This window comes from Oryzias latipes, chromosome 10 (genome assembly GCF_002234675.1).
Source record: "Oryzias latipes chromosome 10, ASM223467v1".
In the NCBI taxonomy this organism is placed as follows: domain Eukaryota; kingdom Metazoa; phylum Chordata; class Actinopteri; order Beloniformes; family Adrianichthyidae; genus Oryzias; species Oryzias latipes.
In genome coordinates this window covers 7197500-7222104 of record NC_019868.2, presented here as the reverse complement: position 1 = coordinate 7222104, position 24605 = coordinate 7197500, and the positions used below count along the sequence as shown (strand labels likewise).

Sequence of the window (24605 nt, the reverse complement as noted above, 5' to 3'; positions counted from 1 at the left end):
GTTTCACTCTAGAAGCTTTTCAGATATCATAAATATTTTTAGATCATCAATCTAGGTTTGATGTTGTCATCATTTGACTACAGTAAAAAAAGATAGCAGACGGGAATACATCAGTGGGCCCAAACTGCATTGAAAACTTCTCAGGTGTCTTATAAACGGTCATGGAGAATGTTACTGTGGCTTTGTGGCAACAAAGAAAAACCTAAAGAACAAATACTGTTATTTTTTTTCTTTGAGTTTTCATTTAGTAGCAACCAAACACTTTGAGAGTACAAAAAAGAAGAAAAGTAGAAAAAAATAAAGAATACTGTAATCAGATCGGCGTATGTAAATATTTTACCCCACTTTTCTTATACGAGCGACAACATTCTGAGAAATGGGTAACTCACAGGCACAGCTTGATATTTACCTTTGGTACACTGTCACGCTGCAATGAGAAGCTCAAACACATCAGAAAATGAAAACTAATCCACCCAGTCAACAAGTCGGCCTAAATACTACACACCAACCTGGACCGGGTTAAGCAGGTTGTGCTTGGGCCCACACATTTTCTATACGAGCAGCATCTAATGGAAGATCAACAGTTTGATGGTTTGCAGAGCCACACCTGTACTCACGGGTTGGATTGTGAATTACACTGGAACCAGATCCCACATGCAGCTGAATAAACAGCTCACAACACTCTGAAACGCTTTCATTTAGGAGATGCTGGAGTGGGGGGGGATGAGATCAAGCAAGACAAACAAAAGTGTGAGTGTTTTCGGCTTGTAAGGTTGGTTTCATCATTTATCACAAACCCTGCTGCTGTCTGAGCCGCTACAGGTCACTTTGAGACAACAGCCAATCTTGCTGAACAAATTGGTTTTAGAGAAAACTGCAGCCTTTGCCTCCGAGATGTGAGCTAGAAATGTAAAGATCAAAGCATCCGAGCAAAAGACAGGTACAAGCAGAAGTTGTGTACTTGTTGGTAGATACACATTGTTCAGAAATTGTTGGGTTGATGCACTTGAGTGTGTTTGGTGTCAAATCCAAAAAAGATCCGTCTAAGATTATTGTAGCTGTCTACATTTAACATGTTGAAAGACGTTCCAACATTTTCCATGACACACAGATTTTTTTCTTGGATTTTTATAATAGAAATACTCAAAATAACAAATTAAACATGTATATTTTTTACCAATTTTATTTTAGCTATAGCCTTTAAATGCATCTGGTTTGTCAGATTTTTTGGGGGGGAAATGGGTTAAAATGATGTTCTGCAAACTTATACCAACACAGAACTTTCACGGACATAGCTGTTCACCCATTTAACTAGTTCTAGTAAATATTATTGAACACATGTAGTTGAAGTACTGCACTTGCCTGGTAGGTTGTGAGTTTGACCGGAAAGACTCTTAAAATGGACCTGATGTCTTCATGTGAGACTACAAATCAAAGGTTAGTCAACCCACAGAATAAATCCCAAGAACAGCTGTGAGTGAAGCTCATCACTCAGGAAACCGGATTTCAAACATGTGACGGTTGACACTGACCCTACCTGTGATCGTACATATCCTGTCAGGGATTTATTTTTCCACTTAATGGTCTTTGGTTGAAAGCTGAGTCAGTGCAGACCTAAAGTTTGAACTGTTCATGCAGCAGAAAAGCTAACGGTAACATTCCTTGACGGCCTGCCTGAGCAATCTTGACCTTTGATGCCAAACGCTGCGCTCCTCCAGGAGAAGCAACAGGAGAAAAAAGGTCAGTCTGAAACATCTGTACCACTGCATCCGCAGTGATGTGAATCCAGCAGATAGACATGAATTTTATCTGGATAAGAATTCTCTGAATGTTCCTACAAAAATGTTTTTTAAAAAGAGTTGCTGACTAGCAGCCATGTACATGTTTTAAACAAGTTTCATTCGCTCAGTGATAAGTGTACAATAGATTTAACTAAAACGTAACAATTTATTCAGGCTAAAATAAAATTAAAAAATCCAAATACATAAATATTTAAAATCAATTTGAACATTTCTACTTCTTTTTCTTTTGGAATGACTAAACTACACTAATGGCTGTCATTTATTAAATATTTGTGTAACATGATCTAAGACCAAAAGCATTATTCAATCACTGTCAAGGATGAGTGGTTATGATAGAGTACGTGTTCATGTCTTCTGATGACTGTCAGGAGAGATAACAGCTATCATGGGGCAGCTGAATAAAGCCTGTTGCTGAAGCATTTTGTCAAGTCTGATGCTTTTAGCTTCCATTTTATATTCTCAAACAGCACTATAGTCGAAAAATGCATTTATGGCCGAATCTGAATGAATTCCCTACCCCATGGCTTCTCCCTATTCCTACATTTAGCTCTGCAAGTGAAGAGTTACGTAAACGCAGTGTCTTCAAATCTGAACGTGACTACAACTCGATGACGTCATCAATAGTCACCGGTCATCGACGAAAACACATAAGCTCATTAGTTTTATACGTTTTAAAAAGTCATGCGAAAATCAGTACTAAGTCGGAGGTTTTGTTACCAGTGTGGATGCCTCCATTATTGCAGTAACAGATGAGGTCTGTGCTGTGGAGAGTCCCTTGTACTCATCAGGGCTTGATAAAAGCCTCTCTGTCATCACCTTCAATCATAATTGCAGTGCCCATTCTCTTCCTTTTTTTCTTATCGTTTTTAAATGATGGATGGACGCCTTTCTATTGGAGGCTTCGGCTCCTTGTTCGAGCACTTTCTAACCATTGTTATGGTTCATACCCCTGACAACAGGAGATGTTTACATGTGGGGAGCAGCTGATTAAGCTCCCGCAGCCTAATAAATGGCTGCAACATGACATCAGATCCAGATGAACTGGAGAGGAAATGTCACGCATCAACAGGGTGGGGGTGAAAAAGAAACAAAGACGTGGGGATGTGACTTTGCAGGGTAATAAAGTGAACAGGGACACACATTCAGATGCAGCCACATAGTCTGGATTCCAACACCTCTGGAACTAAGATGTCAGACTGTGTGGGCAGAGAGAACCGGGTGCTGTGTCTCAGAAGCCAGCACGCCAAACAAACTGCAAACTTTAGCTGTGTGCGTTGGTCACAATTGCCCTTACTGGTAGATATGGGCTGTCTGTGGACAAAATGGGCAAATGTGTATGGGGCAGGCAGGTGGCCCACAGGAAATATTACGATCATACTAGACCAATCAGTGAGCCCATAGCTTAAAAATGTTAATGCACATCTTTTTCTTTGAGCATGCGGTGAGAAACAGGTCATTGTGAACACTTATACAACATGCAGGGGTAAATAAGGGTGTAGTAGGTGAGACACAGGCACATTGTACAAATGTTTCTTCTTTTTTTTTTTTTAAACACATGCGCACTGTGCAAGGAGCCCGTCAGTGCTGTGGAAGTGAAAAGTGCAGCATGAGTGTGGGCATCCTGGACATCCCATGTGCAGCATTTGCACGCAGTCAGTAAGGAGCCAGCACGTGCACAACTAGAGCGTGGCGTAAGAACACCAAACAACAACATCCCTCATACCTCAGAAGTCCGTGTAAATTACATTATCCTTACAAATACTTCACAATACACTTAATGCACAACAATTGTACATTCACTTTTCATGATGTCCCTTAAGGTGACTGCACAAGCTTCAAGGGAACTACAAGACACACCTGGGCTCCCTTTAAGATGCAGCCGCTCCTCTCAACAACGCTCCACGGCCCAGACATCCCAAAACCCCCCAGCACCTGTACGAGTCAACCCTCGTACTGTGCACGGGATTAAGGCTTCACTGCAGTAACCGACACAACAAAATCCCTTCCAACACCTATTGGCCTAAGCTGTTTTATGATTGGACCACATTGGACCACTCCATCATGCTTTCTGTACAGCAATGTCTCTTCTAATTTTCTCCTTACCTGACTCGATTGCTGCAAAACTTGGTGAACTGTGGCTGGTTGAGGTACATCAGTCGGGCATCTTCTTGGTCAGCCAAAGATGTCTTCTCTGAAGTGTCCTCTGTCTTTTCATATCCTGCAAGAAAAGATATTTTCCGGTTTTACAAACTCTCCAGTGGGGAATTCTAAAAGTGAGACATAAAACGTATCGGGAATGCCTTTGATTTGTTGTCTAAAATCCATCAAAGGATTCTTTCAAAGGCAGGAAAAGAACAGGTCAATACCTCTGAAACGCTGCGATTACTTGGAGCTTTGGAGGGGCTAGTTATAAAATAAAATATAGAAAATTTTTAAACAACTTTAGCATACTTGTCCGTTTTTGAAATTGTGATGGACTCGCTCTGATCCATTTGATGTATTTTTTTGTTTTTTTTAGTACAATGGCACTGAAACAAGCTTTTAGCTTAAGAGTCTGTTTTGCTTTTCTGATTGGTATCCATGATAGACAGTCATGCTGATTTAGTGTGCGTACCTCAGCTTTGAGCCAACACTGATGACAAAATGAAGTTGGAATTATGATCTTCATGAAAGCAGAGGGTGTTTAGGAAGGTTTAACTGAAGTGCAGCAAATGGCATAGAAATACAACAGAACTAGACAACACATTTCTGAACGCAAGGGCCACAGTAGTCCAGAGCATTCATAAGAAAAGGTGTAGTGAAACCAAGCAAAAACTTAACAGTGAATTAGTAACAGTCTGATCTTAATATTTTTGTTGATGTCAGAGATATACCTTTTCAATGCATTTTATTAGTTTTGGTTCAGTAGGCATGATGAAGATAAGAATAAAATGAATAAAGAAATACAATTTAAATCCCAAATCGGATTACTTAAACACAAATTTAAAACACTGAGTAGCTTGCCCTGTTCCTATTCTAGGTTAATATTTTCCAGGAAATTATTTAGGTGGAATTTCCTACACAAAGTGAATTCCTGCAGATTCACAGGCTACTGGAATAGATAAGCGGCTGCAATTTAGATTTGGAAATGACTTTAAAAAAGGTATTTTCTGCATTTTTGGGACAAATAAAAGTTTTGACTCGAAAGTTTAGGTTTTGTGTTAAAAGGCACACAAAAAAATGTCCTTTTACTTCAATACAAACGAAACACTGCATTAAATAGTCTACTCATAAAGTGTCTTCGAAACCCTTGTAGAACACGCTGGGAATCCAAGTGTTCTCTGCTCCCACTCAAAGTTGGAAACAGCTCTCCTGACACATGACGGAGGCTGAATGTAGGCGGTAGAGATGCTTCGCTCTCCCAGAAAAGAAAATAACTTTTTAAAGGTTTGTTCAAATTCAGCATCTTAAGAAGTTGGAAGTGTTTGGAGCATTCGTATCAGTAACCCAAATAAGGCTTTTGAAATATTCAGAGTAAATAGGTTCAATCTTTGTTTTCACCTGTTGTAGCTGAAGTCAGAATTTCTACTACTTTCATCTAAAAACTGTTTGATGTGTAAGAAAAAGTTGTTTTCTGTCGCACAAAGGCGACATCTTTGCATGGCTCCTTTCTTGCAACATCTGGTTCTATCCAAGACAGGTATTTTGAGCACCTGTTTAACTGTAAATAAAGACAGACACTTGGCAACTGAAATGAGAAAACAAGTCTGATTGAGTATTCTGTGTTTCTTGATTGTGAAACTGCAAGAATGCGATCTAGAATTTCCTGAATGGCCTTCACTGATTTATTAGGGTAGCAGTGTTTAGGTACGTAAGGTAAGCCCTGCATAGTTTCCGCAACTACGAATATAGTAATCCTTGAAGTTTAAAGCGGGCAAAAGGCCACGCGCTGCGGGAGAGAGGGGGAAAGAGGGCTGAGAGTCATGAGGTGGTGAAACCAGAGAGGCCACAGGATATACCGCTGTAACCCCACTCCTCTCCTCTGCAGCATTTCCTTCACGTCAAGGAACTCGAGCAGAAAAGGAGTTACTTCCAAAGTGAAACCTGCAACTTTCCCTGATCTTTGTCTTCCATCTTTTTTCTCACCTTACACTCATCCCAATCCGACTTAAGTTACAGTCTGAGCTGGAGCGTCTTCAAAGCAGCTCTTCTGCTGCTTCTGGTCCACTTTGCAGAGTAATTTAAAGGTACGACAGGAAAAGGTTTTCTACTTAACATGTGCTCTGGAACTATAAATACATGAGGTTGTTTGGTCACCAGGGTAAACAGTGGTTGGTTATCCCAACCCTATTATGCAACATGTCAGATCACCAGAGGGGCTGAACTGGGCAAGTGAAGTAACAGTATTGATTCAGTGGTCACGTCCTTTAGTTTGTGTGTTAGGGTTAGCTTGGTTGTAAGTACATGTTTTTTTGTAAACAAGGCATCAACATTTCTTAATTAATCTGATTTCCCAGAATTGATTTTAAAATATCCTTAAAATCTTTCCGGTGAAGAAAAATGTTTATTTCATAGCTGAATTTACAACCATAGCGCTGTCCAATGCCTTTGAAGAACATCCATTAACCTCATGCAAGGAGTTTTTGGAGTGGATGTGCCCTAACTTGAGTAAATCTACGTGGAAAGAGCTATCCTCGCTTTGGTTTTGAAAACAGTTGCTGCCAGCAGTTCACCTGGTGACACTGCGATGACAGGTGGTAACAGCCCGGTGAGCAAAGGTGACAAAAAAAATTAAAAAGGACGCCTATAAGCGAATGCTGCCATGCTGATTTAGGATGGAAAATAAGGACATGGGCAGGATACTGTCAAACTATTAAGTGCTTGGTTTTTCTTTAGAGGCAACGATGTTTTTCATTTAAAAATTAAGACAAAATAATAAGATGTAAATGCCTTTGTTTTTTCAATGCTGCACTGTGTCAAAGCTCAAAGTTGCTCAGATCCAGCTGAGGTAATCATGGAGCAAAATCCTGCATAAGTGGATAGATTTAGTTTATATTTGCAAGTAAAACATTTGGTGAGCCATCGTAGGTGGTCCCTGCAGCACCGCTTGGTGTGAAGCTGGACCGGTTGCATGGATATGACAGATATTGTGTCTCTTTGTTCTTAATGAGTCTTAGCAGCAGGAGCCTCAGAGCGGGAGCAACCAGGTGCTGCAATGCACCAGTTGCAGTTGGGGCTTTGCTTTTTTGGCTTTGACACAAAGGGGATGCACAAGTCTTAGCTGACAAAGAAATAGCACCTCATTTTACATAGCTAATATTAGCGTGTTTCAACTCTGTTAATAATAGATTAGGATTAAAATGGGGCATACAGTGGAGCACATTGAAGCAGTGCATTTAACAATCTACATGTCAACCCTTTTCTGTCAGCAATTTCTGCATTAAAACTAGTCCATTAAAACTGAATAGATTCAAAAACAAAACTTTTCCCTAAACCCTGTTTTTTTCTTTAGCATCGACATGGTAATGTCACACAGCTACAAGTGTGCAATTCAGAACCAACTGACCAACAGTTCTAGTAAAATAGAATAACTATAGGTGGCTATCAGCAAGGACTTTCTGACATGCTCTTTCCCTACATCTGTCTGTTGGCCTCAGACTCTGAAACGGTGTGAAAATAAAGTGCTCAGCTACCAGCACACGTCTCAGAGGAACGGCTCCTATTATTCCTTGGTGGAAAATGCGCATTTTCTCAAATCACTCTAGTCATTTGAAAAGTGGGCGTAATTATTCCTTACTGACTGTGCACAAATGGAGCACGCTAAATAAATCGGAAATTTATCGTTACCGCAATATTGAACTGTGAAATATGCATATCGAAAAGGACGGTGAAAATCGCAATAACTGGTTACTTTAAATGTGCTAAAACAATCTTATGGCAGCTTGAAGTATTTAGCAAATCAAATAAATCCATTTATGCATTTGACCAATCGGATGAAGCCCTGGATGAATTAAGATGCTCACCTCCAGGTAGACTAGTTCTATTTGGAGTATAATTTAAGGCAGGGGTCGGGAACCTTTTTGGCCAAGAGAGCCATAAACGCCACATATTTTTAAATGTCATTTCGAAAGAGCCATACAATAATGTAGTGTCCTTTTCCCACACTGAGACTTAACCTCTTTTAAGGTTCTTTATTCTGGTTAATGCAGGCTGTAACAAATGCCGTAAATTAATTCAGCAGCTCCTGAATCTCTCCCGCCGAGACGAGAGAGCTTCTCCCAACTTTATATTCCCCTGCTCCCGCTGCAGCCCTCCCATTTCCCTTATTCGGCCCATAGCTGAACCCCATTGGTCCAAATTAACTAACAACAGGCTGAGCGACAGAACTAAGAGCCAATCAGATCTCTGCTTGATGCGTTCAAGGAACTCCAGAACTTTTAACGCGGCCCAACAGCCAAGTTAAACTCAGTCCGCGACAATATGTTTAAAACTAAATATTCAAGTGAATGTGTGCATTTGATATAATTTCAACACTTTTAAAGGACAATAAGTCTGTGGATTATTTTTAATAACATTGTTATGCTGTTGTTAATAAATGATGAGTATTTCTCGTGGTAGTTTTGCTGATGGTTTAGTCTGGTTGATACGTGGTGAGTTTCTGCTTCATGCAGGCGTTGATACTTTAAACGTGATCATAGGTCTGAATGTTCTGTAAATGTGAGACAGACTGATCACATGCAGACGGGGAGCCAAACACACACTCACTCGCTGTAGTGAGTGACGGGCAGCAGGTTTTACGTTTTTACAATCCCTGCGCGATTCACCTTACTGACCGAGCCCACAACTCCACCCTCACCCTCTGCTTTCTCCCTCTCACATCCCGTCCCCGCTACTGCGCGCTCTTTCTCAGAGACGGGGGCGCGCAGTTTTAGGCACGGCAATTCACAGGTTTCCGGGTGGTATAAACTCTGTGAAATAATAGATAATAGTAAAGTGATAATGCTGGCGCAGATCCTTCTCTCCAAGCACCGCTACTACTGTGCGCCTCTGGCATCGCATCGCGCCCGAGAAGGACTGGTCTAATGAAAAATAAAAAAATAAAAATGTGTCTGCGAGCCACATGTGACCATCAAAAGAGCCATATATGGCTCGCGAGCCATAGGTTCCCGACCCCTGATTTAAGGTATGTTGACTCTTGTTTAAATTAAACTGCAGTGAAATGGGAAATATGATTTTTGTTGTTTTGCTATTTGTTTTGCAAGTTATATCGTCATCGCAATAGAAATCACCAACATTGCATATCGCGAGTTTTCCCTCATATCGTGCAGCCCTAGAACACGCACAAGGTCTGCAGGTGATGCGCAAGCATATATAGGATGCCTGTAGGATGTCCCCACACACATTACGCCCCGATTGTCTAATTTCCTGATTTACAACAGACAGGCAGAAAGCAAGGAGCGCACATCGGGCACACACTTATTACTTGAACACCACTAACAGGATCATTGCACAGTGTGCAGGGTTTGGCGGAGGTTAAAAAAATGAAAATTCTGTTTGACGTGCTTGCGTATCACCGACTTCAGCTACCCTTGTGTTTTTTTTTAGTGTTTGCTACAACTTACCACTCACATTATGGCCGTAGTTCTACGGGCTCATCAAGCGGTCTATGACTTCATGTCTGTGTGTACCACCTGCATGCCCCGTATAAGTTTGCCCAGTTTTTGCCCACAGACAGCCAGTATCCACCCATAGGGGCATTTGTGACTGAGGCATAAACTTGAAAATGGGTCAGTTTTGACCCCATCACAAAATAAGGGTTAAGGGCTGGGAAGGCATTGATAGGGCAATGTGAGTAACTTGATACATGTTAAGCACACATACTGGTCTCCAAATACTCATATATTAAGAAATCCAGAAAGTTGCAGTAAACAAATTCTCTGCTCCAGTTATGCCTACTTAATGACTTCACAGAATGACGCTTGGAACCATTTTAGCTTGTTCACAGCTTATGTCTAATGGTTCATCAATAGAATCCTTGTTCTGTGATGTTATCAAGAAGAGGGCCATGTATCAACTGTTATATTTTAAAATAGCCTATGATTCCCAGCCCAATAGTAACTTTTATGGGAAGAGAATAGAGAAAGGGGTGATAAAGATCCAAATAAAGCTCACTGGAGGATAACCGTGGCTCACAGCTCTGAAGCCTCCAGAGGAAGGATCAATGCCACCAAGTCTCGTAATGAGTTTGGATGGAGGCCAGACGTCAGGATTATCGTTTGTGTCAGCCAACAGACAGACTGGTGGAACAATAGCCACAAGGGGCACGCATTCAGAGCTCCGTGCCCAGTGGGAAAAATCTGGCACAGAAAAGCTTGGCCCAGACATGCGGGTCTTTCCTTATTCCTAACGCCGTGCTACAAGTTACTGGGAGACGTACAGCAAAATCTTATCAAGATCACAAAATAAACCTTTTCTAAACTGTTTTGGTTGTATCATTTAACCGTAAAAAAAAAAAATGCTGTAGTAGCATATTTTATTTCAGGAAAGTTAATGAACACTTATATACAACATTCCGGCAACACCCTCAACCTTCAATTTATGCAACCTATGCATTTGTTGCACCTGCCGAATAACATTTTTGGGGTATTGCCCAAGGACAAAGAGACAGAGAAATTAAAGCAGGGTCAAACCCCCAACCATCTAATTAGTAGATGACCGCTGGACTTTCTGAGGTTTTTCTACACACTCTACTGCAAAAGATCTGCACAAGATCGCACTTTAGGACCCACTCCAATGAAAATCAGTTTTCGTTTTTTTAATATGTTCTTGTGTCATTTTTCTCATGATGGAGGACTTATTTAAAGAAGATTATTTCAAATTGCGCATCTTAGTATTTATTTAAATTGCTGTTAATAAGGGTTTCAAAACGAGCTTATTTGTGACATGGAAAATAGGCTGAGCGAGCCCCAAGCAACCTGCTACGCTCCATTCGGATTCATCCACTTGTAGATGACTAGATCCATGTACGTCTTTGTTTTCCTCATCCAAGCTCGAATCTGACTCAAAACTGTACGGCTGCATAGCTCCAGTACTGTTGCACCAGTAATGGCACGTTGGAGTTGTGAGGGGCTGTCAGCTAGCAGGGTGGTGCGTAGACAGATTTACCAACAGTACCACCCACAACTCAGATGTGAATTTCTAATAAACTCCTGCACCTCTGCAGAAACTTTGACCATGAAAACAACAGTTTTTTTATTTTTTTATTTTGGCTAAAAACGGCATTATCATAATTAAAAGACCACTGGGAGCACTTTGAAAATAGATAGAAGAAAAATTAGAGTGAGACTTTAAGCCAACTCTCAAGACTAACATTGTAATGTCTACCAGTTTGGAAAAAAAAAAAGGTAAATAAAAATGCAACCTCTGCAGATTTATGAAACCAGTTGATCTAACATGTTGGCCTTCGGAGTGGAAAAAATATTGCTGTCACGACTGTTAACACAAGCGAGATTAACAGCATCTAAAGGCAGGAAGAATAATGACTGCAGAGTCAAGTTTAGACCTCGCACACAGACCAACATGAAGCATTCAGGGTTAAATACCAAACAGTTCACACATTTATATATGCTAAATATAACTACCGGTAGTTTGACCTCAAACGAACACTTTAAATAAAAAAAAATAAGCGTAAATGATGTAGTGGATGCTGATTAGGTGAGATACAGAGGACAGAAACATCAGCCAAAGAAACTAATAAGTGCTCAATAACTACAGGTAGGTGTGTGCCCTGGCCAAACTGCCTCCAACCGAAGGTTTTCTGAGGCATGCGAGCTTCCAGTCACTGAGGCTTTGATAAGAAAATGAACAGCAGCCAAACCACAATCAAGATGAGAAAACAGCAGCAAAGGCTGACAAGCACAGAAAAATAACAAGGAAAGGAGCTATGACACATGACTTTACTTAATTTGTTGGAAATGTTTGCCACTTTAATCCAAGGCTATCTATAAATAAACTCAAGTTAGTTTGATATGACTGTAGACTGTGATCTCTTAATCGGAAGAACGCCCTCCTTATGCCACCAAAAGAAGATCTCCACATGTTTCATTCATGCTGTGTAAATATTTCAGTGGGCAGAGCTGCAGAGCAGCCACAATCTATTCATGGAAATCAAAGTCCCAGAGATGACAGCTCCATCTGAATCTCCCACCATTTGTGAATGGAAAGAACAGCTGGAGGGGACAGCAGATCCTGCAGAAATCTAACCAACAGCCATAAGTCGCTTATCAGATCGCAGAGCTGTAACCAGCCCTCACTACCACAACAGGGCAGCTGCAGAAATAATCCTGCTCTCTGTTCAGCGGCCGCTGGCTCCTCATAGGCTCAGACGGATGACAGTGGGAGTGACGGACCAGGAGACAACATGCAGCTGGGGCTTGGAGTGGCGTCACGAGGCAGGCCTGGCTGAGCTTGGCGAGGGACAGAAACCCAGGACTGGGGCTTTGTGAATGACCAGACAAACAGGCATCTCCTATACTATAAGTAGAGCTCTTGATTAGGTAATAAAGATTTAAAATTTAACATCCATTAAACAATAAAGAAACTCTGTTAGTCCCCTTCAGCATGATCCTCTCCTTCACTGAAAATTTGATCAAAATCAGTAACAGTTTATCCAGAAATACATAATCTGACAATGAAAACTGTTCTTCTAAAAAGATGTTCTTTCAGAAACGATACATTTAAGGAGACTTTTATGACCTCTATGGCATGCTTTGGTCAACACAGGACTACAATACAAAGCATCTGTTTCAACAAATTGACTGCACAGCAGAAAGTTTATTGCATCAGTGTGTTTCATCAAAATTTCCCAAGAGTGTGCCTTCTATAGAATTAGTGGTGCAGTTTTGCAAAAAACAGAAGATGGGCATTTGTAGTGGCTTGGCTCTGTGTTTTGACAATACCCATCTGATATGAAACAATCGCTGGATGATGAAGACACTTAGGTAAAAGCAACCCCCCCAGTATGTGTGATGCTGCATCTGACTTTTTCTACTGATCATCACTGCGGACTAATATCTAATAGGCCATATTTTTTTTTAAAAACGTGCTTTGACAAACGGTAATAACCAGTATACACTATTTGCAATCCTTCTTTGAGGTAAAATAAAAAACAAGTATCTCAGATTTTAGGGTGAACAATTAACTTCTAGTTAAATAAATGTGGTTTCATCTTATTTTACATAGAGCCTAAGTCATAGCTTCCCTTTAGGAGAGTGCATATGGGTCATCTGCAGGCAAAAAAAAGGGGCATATATCAAAGCTGTAGACCACTCGGCGAGCCCATAGTGCTAAACATTTTCATGCACAATTGTTTCTACAGGCCCGCTGCAGGTGACTAGTCATAGCAAACACTTAAAAAACATGTAAATGTAAGTAAGGGTAAGGTAGATGAGACGCGGACACGTCATACAGATTTTTCTTTCTTTTAAACCCCCAAAATCTTGCACACTACAAAAAGGTCCCATTGGTGCTTGCATGCTGCCTGACTTTTACAATGTAGAAAATTAGACAGTGTCAATTATGAGGCCGTCCTACGAAAGTCCTACAAGCATTTACATATCACCACCACACCCTGTGCGTGCAGCCTTGGCGCGGAGTCAGTAAGGAGCCAGTCCTCACACCTTACTAATGACTAGAGTGTGGCGTTAGGAGACTGTGCGACAGCATCACCCGTACGTCATAAGTGCGTGTAACTGAAATTATCCTTACAAATACTTTAAGATACACTTAAAAACGATGCCACATTTTAAATCGTGCGTTCCATTTACATGAAGTCCCTTACGGTGGTCCTCCAGGGAACTGCAAGACACACCTGTGCTCCCTATAAGATACGACTGCTTCTCTCTATGTAAAAGACAAGTTTGTTATCCAACTCCAAGATTTCAAATAATGTCCACAAAAACACGATATAGGTTTGTCGTCTGTGTGCTCATGGCCTTCATGGTGGCACAATCCCAACCAAATCAGCGAAACCTTTCTGCAAACATGTTTAAATCAGCTGACAATGATAGTTCGCTTTTTGAGAAATTATCTGTCAATACTGCTCTTGTGTTGAGATTACTTCAAAACCTTAAAACATGTGTGCTCTATATTCAATATCAGGCTACTAGATCTAATTTACAATATTTTGTAGATGGTTAAAGGTGGTGAGGCTCACCTCTAATGCGCACACCATATTAGATAAATATTAAAAACCACGAGAGGATGCACAAGACCTTTTTGGGCTGATAACACATAGAATAACTGATCCGAAACTTCAGGACTGAGATGAACACTGAGGACAAACAGTCATCACTCAGACATGTGTTCTATGAATCCCAGCGATCTCCAAATGCTTGATGATGATAATGAATTAATCCACCATGCCGTTAAACCTTGAGTACTGCATCTAATGTGCCCAAGCAGGCCCTCTAGTAAGGCAAAGCTACAAATGCACCTGTCTTAAGCCCATAGAGAAAACAATTAGGTGAATACCATCAGTGTGTTATTGATCTGGGTCTCTGCTTGAAGAGGAGGTCATCATTAATATCAGCTATAGCACTGCTTTCACTGCAGGAGCACAAACCCTTCTGAAAATGATTACTTCATGCGTTGCTATATCTCCAGCAGCAGCATTTTGCTCTCTTATGTCATGGATGATTGGATTATAAATAGAAAATGTTCAACACCCACCTCTTAACTATGAATGTATTTATCTGAAGTGCCTCCAGTTTTATCCCGCTAATGACACTTGGAGCATTTAACTATCCAACAACCTATACGGAATCATCTGGACAGAGGCCACTGCATTACAACACATCAGCTGCAACACAATATATTTGTATACAAAACAAATTCATCTACACAAGCAATGTGCTTATTGAACATAAATCCAACTGACAGTCATAAAAATAAATATTGGGCTTTATCCTCCACTACATTGACAGTGTTGTTGTCCAGTGGGGTGCCTGCCAACGCCCCCTGCCTGACCTCGTCATCCCAACATGACATGATCGCACTGACTGTTTAATGGAAAGCGCCGGCTTGCTGTTGTTCCCTGTGTTTTACTATCAAATGCCATTGATACATAGAAAAAGGACATCTTCAAAAGAACCATGACTTTATATTATAAGATTTTAGATTTTAAGACATAAGGATGTGAACTGCTTTAGCAGAGATCTACAGGTGATAACATTTCAATGCCTCTCAAGGATGTGTCTACCCAAAATGACTTGTTTGTTTCAATGGTGGATAAATAAAGCTAAAAATTGCTTTCGCTTGCAAGACCATTTAATTCTCTTTAAACTTAGGAAATACTCATAAAAAGAATGCATTGTTTCCTCCCTCCACATAACATTTAGGGGCCTCTGAAAGTTATTTCTAACCTGACATCATAAACAAACAGCTGTCCAATGCACCAGGTGTGGTAGATGAACAAAATCCTATCTTAATGTGCCACATAAATGACAACTGCATGAATGTAATTTAACAATCGATCTGCACTGCTCTGATTAGTTCAAACCATGACATCTGAGCTAATCACGTCTCACATTTTCCTCCAATTGCTTCCAAGCAGCAATTTCTTTCTGCATAAGGGAACCTCCTTGAGGTTGATGGACAGCAGCGAAGCTCCTGCTAACCAGCAAATGAATGAATCCGTCTTCCTCTGCAGGATCAATAGGTCAATGACTCATTCACCGTTTAGGATACAAGAAAAGGCAGTATCTAATTGTGGGATAAGGGTTGGTATATTAACAAGCTTCTTGTCTATAATGTTAAATAATTTGATAATGAGAGAGTTTAGTCATAGAAATATAGCTTTAATGACATATTTTATTGAAAGAACCACTTCAGTAAAAATCACATTTTGGTGGTTTTCACATGTCCTTGTGTCATTTTTCTGAGAATGGAGGACATTTATAAAGAAAATTAAGATTAAAGCTGCAGTTCAGGTTTTCATATATAGCTATATAGCTCCAATATTGCTGCCCATATTTTGTTGCACCAGTATTGTTAAGTTGGGTGTGTGAGGGATGATGGGATGTGGGGGCAGACTTATGCCAACAGTTCCACCCACAAGAGGTAAATTTATAATTAACTGTGTCTTTGCAGAGGTTTTTTTTTTTGCGTAAAAATGGCATAATCATAATTAAAAGACAAGTGGATACACTTTTACAAAAGATCAAAAGATGATCAAAGTGGGACTTTAAAAGATTAAAACTATATACTATGATGATAAATTGCTGTAGACAGCATCCTCATCAACTCTCAAATCCCTCTTTCTCAGGGCAGTTTAACACCAAAACCTACAGTTATTATTAGCAACTAATTACCAGAGCAGTGTCTGTGTCTAAGCTACAGAGGAGCATCTGTCTCCTCGTGGACGCGTGAAAAACAGGAGTCTGCCTCTCAAAGTTTGCCTTGCAGACAGAGAGGAACCACTGAGGTGAGAGAAATCCACTAGCTCATGATACTCACATTAGACTGCAGGTTAGTGATGAAGACAAGACATGGAGTGGAGAATACAGAAGAGGAGATGTCCCGTGCCAGCACATATGAGCCCAAGGGAGCTTGATATTACACACCAATGGTCCCAGACAGGGAATTGAGTGGCGAGTTGGGCTTTTGTGTCCCATTATTATCATCCAGTGATCCGCCAGGCACAGGCAGCTCTGGATGCCTTCAGAGGGGAGCTGTCTATCCCCCCGCCTCAGCCTCCCTCCCCATGCTGTTCCCACTATACAGACAGACTGAGGCTAAGCTGGTCTTATTGAAATGCTACAGGGGCCACATCCAGCATCGCTTACGCTTGAAAGACCTGCGAGAGTGACAAGAAAGTAGAAGCATGGTGCTTGAAGAAATGACAGACTACTTTGTGACCTGCCAGCAGAACTGCAAACATGTGACTTTTACATCAGATGAAGAAACGAGACAGGTATTTGGTTCTTTGATAGATTTGTCCTTGGTTCATCTTCCTGTCTACACCTTTGGATAAGACCAGAGTTGTCTGACTGTAGAGACGCATCACTGGAACATGTGACGAAGCCTCTCTAAGAGATCACAGATCACTGAAGTCTGTACAGCAGACATCTAAAGCAGGCCCTGCTGGAGAAAACTGCAGACATGCTGATGGCAGGTAGGGTAATTTTGGCAACACGTTAAGCCAGATTGACGTTGTGATATTGGATGTTTGGTTTTTTTTTTTTTTACAGGACAACAAAAGAGAGAGACACAGAGTGGAGCAGCACGTGGTGCATAAGACTGGGGGGTGGGGGGCATGGACAGAGGCAGGCGGCTGATGGATTAGGTGGTAAGCCTGGCAGAGTACTAGCATTTCTAGACAGAAGCCTGCCGGATGCACATTGGTGATTAAAATGCAAAACTCAAGGGAAGGGAGTGTGCTCAGCATCCTGCAAAAGCACTATGAGAAATCCAGCAGGAAGAAAGCAAAAGGGGCACACGTGAGGCTAGGAAACAGCTGCTGCTGAAGCACGCAGTGTCAAACTTAAGAAAGAAGCCCCAAAAATAAAAGACAAGGCTCTAGTTTTTACTGAGGCCAGGATAAGAGAGCCGCCGCACAAGTGAAAGGCCGACTGTTTAGTGTAACTTCAGGAAAAACAAAGGGGGAAAGTGTGACAGCGATAGCTACTGCATAATTGATGAGTTCCCTCTCATGACTGCAGCAGCTGCAGTGGTCAACAATAGCAGGGTAAAATCCATATCTGTGTTCACATTTTTTGGCCTAATAGCTTTCATTACACTCGAGATGACCGTAAATGCAATAATACCAGCTTTTCTTGAGGTAAACAGATAAACCTGATATGGACTGAGTCGTTTCTTAATGCGTTTAGTCTAATTTTTAGCTAGGGTAATCTAATTTTACTTTACTGATCTATTAGAGAAAAAAAGTGTCAGCTTGAAAAATATGGAAAATATTTTAGTTGAAGGATCAAAAGGTCCCTTATGCTGGGTTCACATTGGGTATGCGACGTGTGTTTTAGCAAGGGAAAACAGGTACATTGACTACAATACAACTGTGCTTAGCGCCGTCGTCCCGTCAACCACAAATCATGCAGGTGTCAACCCTAAAAAAAGGAATTTGCGACTTTGAGACTGTCAGATTTTTTCCTTTCAGTTCCTTTCAGTTTCAATCCTAAAGCAGTTTAAAGACGGCACAGTCAAATACAACATAATAAAAAGGTCAAAAGGGAAAAATATGCATGAAAAAAGAAGGCATCAGATTCACTTCCCCCATTATTCGGTTCAAACATTGATTTTTGGGTCATGGTTGTGTTTCCGTTAGATATGTGATTTCTGTATTACAAAACAACATTCAGAAAAATTAAATTCTTTTATTCTTTTTTTTATTAAAGAATGTTTCTTTTTGCAAATTTCTTCTGTAAGAAATAATATTTACAAAACGTTCCATGTCTTCAGTTTAATGTAAGTTATGGTATGTAAAAAAACACTTCTTTAAAATCAAACCAATATGTTTTCAAATAACAATTTACAAGTCAATATTTCAATCAAGTTGAGTCAAACCATAATTTGAAGCAAATAATGAACTTGTGAATTGAAATTGAACCAATTTAGTATTTTGGCAGCATGTCAACTTCTAGAAACTAAAGTAGCTTGATCCCTGCCCCGCGTTGTGTAACAACCTACAAGAGAGAATGTTCAGAATTCGCTTTTACAGTAAAAGGTTTGTTTAACAGTCAGAGGATAGACTGAGGGGATAGATAACCCTAAAATGGAGTCAAACCTCGGCGATGCAAACTAACTACACAGCAAACATGTACAATTCTTGAGATACTTTATGACAATAGGATTTTAGTATTTCTCCCAACCATAATTTAAAGTGTTTTTAGTTGCCACCGTTGACTGTATATGAGAACTGAACCAAGTGAGTGTGACGTTATCCAGAGAAAATGGTTTACTTCCAGCTCCAACCAAATGAAGTCAATTCAGTCGTCAAGTTTTCACAATACAGACACCGCCATGTTGGAGCCAGACAACGTCAATAAGATGCAATTGGTCCAAATCGGTCTACGTCCTCATTTCTATGCCAACCACCCTTACCAATCAGGAATGAGCTTGTTGGAAGGCCACACCCTTACCACTTGAAAGTAGACATGAGAGAGTCAAACACATCAAAAATTTTGTGTGTGGGTACCACATACTCTAATTAAGGCATCTGATTGGTCATTTTTTAACAAATAACTTGTATTTAAGAAAAAAATAACATAAAAAGCAATTAGCAACAACATGTTAAAAAGGTAGCAGAGCAAAAATAGTTATTCTGACCCATAGAATGACAGTAATAGCTGTTTATTTCTCTATAAAGGTCTATGGGATTTTGGCTTCTTGAAGCCAGCGTGTACTTCCTGTTTAGAATGCGATGGAGGAGGGGTGACTCAGTCTAGTTCTCATATATAGTCAATGCTTGAAACTAAGAGGCGCATGTCTGGAGGTCATCCTATTAATGTTTAGTGAGAGAAACTGGAGTTGCTGTAAGACGCTTTGTTGTTTACCTTTTATTGCTTCCAGATGATTGCCTCTAATCTTTTTCTTTCTGGCTCAACGTTGGAGAAGCTGAGACACTCCCCAACAGTGAAGCGAAGCAGACACGTTATAAACATCTAAAGGAAAGTCCTCGTAGATAACAGTGGTATAACAATTTATCGACTTAATTGATGATTGATTTGTATACCTGCAGCCCAACCAGACCGATTTGTTTGAGGCAAGTTCAATCGACCCATACCATTATAAAATTGTTTGAAAATTAAATAAATCAATTAGAATCAAACCTGGAAAATGCAATTTGGATTGAGCCACGGTAGGTTCAGTTTCCTATAATGTAAAAACGACCAAGTGCCATCACAGCAGACAACGTGATTCAGCAAAAACTGGTCAGTCCATCATTCCAGTCCAATGTGTAGAGAAAATTGAATTTAGCAAAGACATGTGACCATACAGAGGGGTAGAATGTTCTAATAATGTTCCCTTTGGTCTATATTCTTGTTAAAGTTAAAGTACAATAAGCTGTCACACACCTAGGTACCGAGCCCCGGTATTGAACGAGCCCCGGGGCAACATTCTTCAAGACCGCAGTATCGGTATTTGTGGCCCACAAGACATAAACTAGAGCTGTGACAGTGTAGGATTTTTGATCACTGCGCTGATGAAGCAGCAGGAGTCACGGTTAACCGCAGCCCCACCCGCCGCCGCGGAACACAATATCCCCTGGCGGCCATGTCGGAAATGAATACAACTCATAATTACAACGCAGTATTCTTTATTAATAAATAACAGTAACAACTAACTACTACCTATCTAACTAATGAACTAACTATATAGGTGTTGTAGAATGAGAGTGTATGTGTGTCAGCGCTGCGTGTGTAAGAGGAAGTGGCGCTTGCCGCGCAAGAGTGTTGGGGGTGCGCGTTCATGTTCCCAGAAGCGCTTGAAGTTTGAACACAGGACTCGCAGAAAAAGTAAATTATTAGCAAAGTTGATTGTGTTTATTATAGTTCAAATCACCCACCATATGCAGCGTGCAAACGTGCGGCTTTCTGCAATCTACCTGCATACTGCGTACTCCACCATGTTGCCCTATCCAACTGTATTTTATTTTAGAGTGAAGAGTTTATTTAATTCGTTTTATATTTACATCATGACAGCAATATTTCAAAACATTGCTGTTTATTTTTCTTTAAATAACGTCGTTTTTCATGTATTTTACTATTCAATTTGGAAAAATGTAAAGTAAAATATTTTGTTAAAATAAAAAATGTTGTTGCATAATGAGGAAATAAAACACTTTATGCTCTTAGTTTGTTATTTATTTATTTATTTATTTTTCATCCTCAAAAAGTATCGATAAGAGTATCGTTAAAATACCGGATTGATAAGCAGTATCAATAAGAGTAGTAGTACCGTTAAAACCTTAACGATACCCATCCCTACCTAGGTATGTGAAATTTGTTCTCCGCATTTGACCCATCCCCTGGGGGATCCTCCAGGATTAACCCCCCCAATCCAACCCCTTAATGCTGAGTGTCAAGCAGGGAGGCATTGTCTTTGGTATGACTCGCCCTGGATTTGAACTCACGACCTTCCAGTCACAGCGGACACTATCACAGAATGTCCGCCACAAGGCCACTGAGCTGGTTGGATGTGGACTGAACTTTGTGAAAATAAAATTTTACTTGTTTGTTTAATTTACACTTGATTATCTTGCAAGAAATACAAGGAACGTGGAAAACTTCACCTACACTGTTCAGTAGCAGGTATTTCTCTCAGAGTCACGCTGGTTGAAGTTTTGGCTAAAGATGTCCTGGATCCATTGTAGGTAAGTGAATCAAATCAAATTGGATCATTCAAAATGTACCAATATAGACTAAGAATCATATCAGCAACCACAATATATGATATGGATCGAATAGTTGCTAAAAATGAATCGTTACACCCATAACAGATGAACACTGCATCCTCTCAGACAAAAGAGTCGTCTGGAAAACAGTCAATGTGCAAACTTCATGAAGGCAACCTGTCATTGCAGCCCGAAATCCAAAATCTACAAAGACACTGATTGGTTCTCTTCTCTCTCCAAATGCACCAAGCAGCTTCCAAGTCCTAAAGTCAGTGAGCACCATGCTGAGTATTAGTCCTCCAACCATCCTAGTTCATCCTGGTCAAAAAGGATAAGTGACACTGCTGCTGGTGCAGTGAAAGTTCTGCACCATCAGAGCCACAGGGCTGGAGATGCACTTGTACTACTACCACTAAAAATAAATGAATGAATTAATTAATTTAGAAAAAACGCAACTTCTTCATTCCAACGACAGAAGAGGGAAGGCCAAAGCTGTCCTGTTCACGATAGCGAAACAACGAACTAGTTTCTTCTCCAGACTCGCACAGCAGTTGTTGGTCCTGTTTATTTACAGACGCCTGCTTTTGACAGCAGACTCCTACTTTCACTTTAAGACAACTTTTTAATCGTTTTACCAGCTTGTTTTGCATTCAAATCTGGTTTTGATGTGTTCTTCGCGACTTCTTCTTGACAAAACTTCTGAATCTTGGCTTTTGGTTTAGTGAATACAGCCCTGTGGAGCTAGCAGGTTTTTGCACAAAAATGCTCCCCGGCTGGCCGTTACCCACGAACAAAGTAAAAAAAACCAACAACAGAAGCCTGTGAATGTCTTTCTTAAACTAGTTGCCTCATACCTTCCACTCGAGAACGAAGGTCCGACATGGTTCTCTGGACGGGCGGCATCTCCTCACGCAGAGCCGGGCGATGGCACCTGCCAATCGGCCGCGGCAGTTATCCTCCTCCTTGTGTTCCCAGCCGTCAAAGAATTACAAAACAACGGTGAAAATTCAGCGGAGGAGCCTCTCCTTCACGCAGGGTGAACTGCGACTTGATAAGTGCTTATCATGGGAGACACAGACGAGATACCGAGACACAGCCAACTTCAATTTTCTTGAGGTGACAAATACATGGCAAGGGGTCCTGCGTGTGTCCTCCCTCCGCGAAGCAGAGTCACGCGGCGGCGGAACAACGCCGAAAGTAGACCTCCATGGAGCCGGAGCGGACGCGGATTTACCATGAACTGAAGTGAGGGGGATGGCACCGCTACACAATGTGGACTGTACCAAATAGCTGCAGTGGGAGGGGACGAGCAAATGAAAAAACTGTCCACCGGGAAAATAATAGTGTGAAAAGGGCTCATCAAAAAGTACGTTTGCCACCAATGTGAACACTTTTAACCCGAGTGAGCTCTGGTGTGCAGCAAAGCTGATTATTTTTTAAATGTTTCCAACAATAAATGTTGGTAGCTCTAAACACCTCCGCCCTCTGCGGTATCTCATGTTGTCGCTAGTGAATTACGTTTTAGTGAAATAACCCCACTAAAATGTTGTACTTAAAAAAACTCCTACTACTAAAAATACATTTGAAACATGTTGCTTTGCAATATCACAGCTACAATTTTATATTTTTCTTTGCAATTCAGCTACAACTTTTACACACAAATATTGAAATAAATGTGACCAGAAATTACAGAAAATATTGTTTTGTAACTTGGAAGCATCCACAAAGGTGTCATTCAGTTGTTCTGAATGATTGCAATGTGTGTAAACGCGAATTGATGTGTGGTGGTGTCATCCATATGTATTTGTCACTAAAATGTCATTGTTAGCTTGAGAATAGGTCATAATCTCTGCAATAAAAGTACAATAACCATTGCATTTTTCAGTTATAATTCTAGGCTGTTATCAGAATATCAAATAATGGCACAAAAGAAAAGAGTGTAAACAAGAGGAAGTTTACATCTATCAAGTTAATTCCACATTTTATTTCAGCATTTACAAATAAAGCTTAGACTCTAACGACATTACAAAAATGTACTCAATATTTTAGACTTCAAAATTGTTTTACTCTAAATTGAGTATTTTTTGAATGAGTAATCTAATCAAGTCATTTTTTGAGCCACAGACTTTTACTCAAGTACAAGTTATATACTCCTACCTCCGGTGATTTATAACTTCTATACTATACTATACTATACTATACTATACTATACTATACTATACTATACTATACTATACTATACTATACTATACTATACTATATTATAGTAGTTGTCATTTACTTTTTGGCATATTCTTTCCAAAACAATGGTAGACTACAGTGCTATGCTATACGTTATCTACAACACCACAAACACAACCCACTATATACTGTACTATAATGTATTATATTATACCGTACCACACTATATTATGCTGTGTTATACTATGCTATGCTATACTATACTATGATACACTGTACTAACCCTACACAACATTGTACTATATTTTATTATTTTGCACTGTGCTATAATTTACTATACTACACTAGACTTTAATATAGAACTCTACACTGTAATATGCCTTACTACTCTATACTATACTATATTATACTTAACTTTGCTATACTATGATATACTATTCTATGATACACTATACAACATTGTACTATATTTAACTAGACTATATTATAGACTACATTGTACAACACTACACAATATTATGCCTTACTATACTGTACTGTACTATGCTATACTATCCTATGCTATGCTAAACTATACTATACTATACTATACTATACTATACTATACTATATTATACTATGTTATGCTATGTTATGCTATGCTATGCTATATATTGAGCATTGGTGATTCCATTAACCATCATCCACCTAACCTGGCAGCCAAAAAGCATCATGAGGCTACATCAAAATTATATTGAGATGAAGAACAAATGGTCTCATAAGGTTTAAGAAGTGGTCACTGTGAAATAAGACACAATATAAAGCCAAACGAAAAAGTAATTCTAAGCGTTCAAGTATCATTAACATGAATATTCCATTTAAATGGATTGGGGTTACGGTAATGTTATTATCTGCCAGTTACAGCCACTCTGTTGTTATCTCCCATTTTTGTGTTTGCAGAGCAACAAGTTTGCAGTTTCCATCTACAAAGAGACTTTGACGCATAATGAGTCTGTTATGTGAGTCTCATATTTTGCAGGGAACATTGACTAATCACGCATGTAAACACAGCTCGCCTTGCAGTGGCGTGGATGTTCACAGCAACAATGGAATAAGCCGGTTGTAGGCAGACACTGGTATCAGTGCCTGTGTTATTATCTGATTATTGTCTAGAGACCAGCTCAGCAGAAGATTTAATCCACAGGTGACTTAGTCAAGATTCACATTTCCTTCATCTTCCTCACCAGTGTGGCACT

At 40.1% G+C, this 24605-nt stretch overlaps 1 protein-coding gene across 7 annotated transcripts in view; it reads right to left on the bottom strand.

The window, feature by feature from the left end:
- atp8a1 (ATPase phospholipid transporting 8A1) overlaps nt 1–22439 on the bottom strand; it is a 116863-nt gene extending 94424 nt beyond the window's left edge. For 4 of the 7 annotated variants that reach the window (XM_023958987.1, XM_023958982.1, XM_023958986.1 and 1 more), the window contains exons 1-2: nt 22044–22438; nt 3906–4020 (exon numbers count right to left, since the gene is read on the bottom strand). In XM_023958987.1, the coding sequence (XP_023814755.1) occupies nt 3906–4020; nt 22044–22092 (164 nt within the window). In that variant the 5' untranslated portion in view covers nt 22093–22438. Of the gene's footprint in view, nt 1–3905; nt 4021–22043 lie in introns of all 7 variants that reach the window. The other 3 variants (XR_002873940.1, XM_023958983.1, XM_023958985.1) reach the window with 1 other exon arrangement.
- Between the last annotated feature and the right edge of the window lie 2166 nt (nt 22440–24605).